The 2,603-nt window shown below is 43.6% G+C and overlaps 2 protein-coding genes across 2 annotated transcripts in view; one reads left to right on the forward strand and one right to left on the reverse strand.

Moving 5' to 3' along the window:
• LOC117958237 overlaps positions 1 to 2,603 on the reverse strand; it is an 859,617-nt gene that overhangs the window by 796,658 nt on the left and 60,356 nt on the right. The window lies entirely within an intron of this gene.
• The window catches only part of LOC117958260 (NLR family CARD domain-containing protein 3-like), a 5,180-nt gene continuing 2,583 nt past the window's right edge, over positions 7 to 2,603 (forward strand). The window contains exons 1-3 of the mRNA XM_034894581.1: positions 7 to 974; positions 1,071 to 1,244; positions 2,577 to 2,584. Coding sequence (XP_034750472.1) covers positions 10 to 974; positions 1,071 to 1,244; positions 2,577 to 2,584 — 1,147 coding nt within the window. The 5' untranslated portion in view covers positions 7 to 9. The remainder of the gene's footprint in view (positions 975 to 1,070; positions 1,245 to 2,576; positions 2,585 to 2,603) is intronic.

A 2,603-nucleotide genomic window follows, 5' to 3' on the forward strand; every position in this document is an offset into this window, starting at 1 on the left:
CTCCACATCATGTGCCACATCCCAGTCTTCTGCTGGATCACTGCTACAGTTCTGGAGGACGTGTTGAAGACCACAAAGGGAGCAGAGCTGCCCAAGACCCTGACTGAGATGTACATCCACTTCCTGGTGGTTCAGTCCAAACTGAAGAACATCAAGTATGATGGAGGAGCTGAGACAGATCAACACTGGAGTCCAGAGACCAGGAAGATGATTGAGTCTCTGGGAAAACTGGCTTTTGAGCAGCTGCAGAAAGGCAACCTGATCTTCTATGAATCAGACCTGACAGAGTGTGGCATCGATATCAGAGCAGCCTCAGTGTACTCAGGAGTGTTCACACAGATCTTTAAAGAGGAGAGAGGACTGTACCAGGACAAGGTGTTCTGCTTTGTCCATCTGAGTGTTCAGGAGTTTCTGGCTGCTCTTCATGTCCATCTGACCTTCACCAACTCTGGAGTCAACCTGCTGGCAGAAGAACAAACAACATCCCAGCTGTTTGAAGTCTTCAGTGACAAAACAACACAGTTCTACCAGAGTGCTGTGGACAAGGCCTTTCAGAGTCCACATGGACACTTGGACTTGTTCCTCCGTTTCCTCCTGGGTCTTTCACTGCAGACCAATCAGACTCTCCTACGAGGTCTGATGACACAGACAAGAAGTAGCTCAAAGACGAATCAGAAAACAGTTGAGTACATCAAGAAGAAGATCGGTGAGAATCTGTCTGCAGAGAGAAGCATCAATCTGTTCCACTGTCTGAATGAACTGAATGATGGTTCTCTAGTGGAGCAGATCCAACAGTCCCTGAGTTCAGGAAGTCTCTCCACAGATAAACTGTCTCCTGCTCAGTGGTCAGCTCTGGTCTTCATCTTACTGACATCGGAAAAAGATCTGGATGTGTTTGACTTGAAGAAATACTCTGCTTCAGAGGAGGCTCTTCTGAGGCTGCTGCCAGTGGTCAAAGCCTCCAACAAAGCTCTGTACGTGAACACACAACTATCCAGATTAAATAGTTTATATTCACTCAGAATGAAGCATTGTAAATGTTTTGTTATGTTTTGCTGATTCCTCTTCAGGCTGAGTGGCTGTAACCTGTCAGAGAGAAGCTGTGAAGCTCTGTCCTCAGTTCTCAGCTCCCAGTCCTCTAGTCTGAGAGAGCTGGACCTGAGTAACAACAACCTGCAGCATTCAGGAGTGGAGCAGCTGTCGACTGGACTGAAGAGTCCTCACTGCAAACTGGAAACTCTCAGGTTATTCTACCTTTTTATTAAAAAAAGATTACTGCCCAAGATCTTTTGTTCTTAATTAATCAATTATTAAATGGACTGTCTGAATATCCTCTTCAGACTGAGTGGCTGCAACCTGTCAGAGAGAAGCTGTGAAGCTCTGTCCTCATTCCTCATCTCCCAGTCCTCTAGTCTGAGAGAGCTGGACCTGAGTAACAACAACCTGCAGGTGTTTGACCTGAAGAAATACTCTGCTTCAGAGGAGGCTCTTCTGAGACTGTTGCAGGTGGTCAAATCCTCCAACAAAGCTCTGTACGTGCACACACTATCTATCCAACTATCCAGATTAAATGGAGTTTATCTTGATTCAGAAAAATAACTTTTGTTTGTAATTGTTTTACTGATTCCTCTTCAGACTGAGTGGCTGTAACCTGTCAGAGAGAAGCTGTGAACCTCTGTCCTCAGTTCTCAGCTCCCAGTCCTCTAGTCTGAGAGAGCTGGACCTGAGTAACAACAACCTGCAGGATTCAGGAGTGGAGCAGCTGTCGACTGGACTGAAGAGTCCTCAATGCAGACTGGAAACTCTCAGGTGAGTGTTAATTAGTTTGTGAAACCTTCAAAGCAATTATTTTCTTTATACATTAGTTATGTAGTGAAGACAGAATCAGCAGTGCTCCATATTGTTTATTTATTGTCTTAATAGACACACTAACTGAAAGAATAGATGAACAAACCTTTCATACGCCCCCAGGTAATCAGTTCATTGAGAACGGATGTGTCGGTGGCATGACGTCACTGTGGAGGTGCGATGGTTTCACAGACCTACAGTGCCTATAGAAAGTCATCATACCCCTTTGAAATAGTCACTTTTTTGTCTTACAGACAAAAAATCAAAACCAAGTAAAATAAAGGTTCCAGCTTTATTTACACATTCTGCTTTACAACATTTAAGTAACATAAAAAGGCAATAGTTCTAAACACATAATAATATTAAAATAAAACTAGAATAACAGAGTTGTAAAAGTCCCATGATTTAATACTTGGCAGAGCCTGATTTTGCTTTAATTACCTCCATCAGTCTGTTTGGATAGATCTCTATTAGGCTTGTGCACCTAGATTGGGGAATATTTCCCCATTCTTCCTTGCAGAATTGTTTAAATTCAGTAAAATTTCGTGCTGTGCGGCAATTGACTGCTGTCTTCAAGTCCATCCACAGACTTTCAATTGGACTTAGGTCAGGGCCCTGACTTGGCCACTCAAGGACGTTCACCTTCTTATCCTTAAACCACTGCATAGTTTTTTTTGTTGTCGTGCTGAAAGGTGAACCAACGACCCATGTTCAGCCGTCTAGCAGAGGGCTGCAGGTTTTCCTTAAGAATTTCA

Source organism: Etheostoma cragini, chromosome 15 (assembly GCF_013103735.1).
Source record: "Etheostoma cragini isolate CJK2018 chromosome 15, CSU_Ecrag_1.0, whole genome shotgun sequence".
In the NCBI taxonomy this organism is placed as follows: Eukaryota; Metazoa; Chordata; class Actinopteri; order Perciformes; family Percidae; genus Etheostoma; species Etheostoma cragini.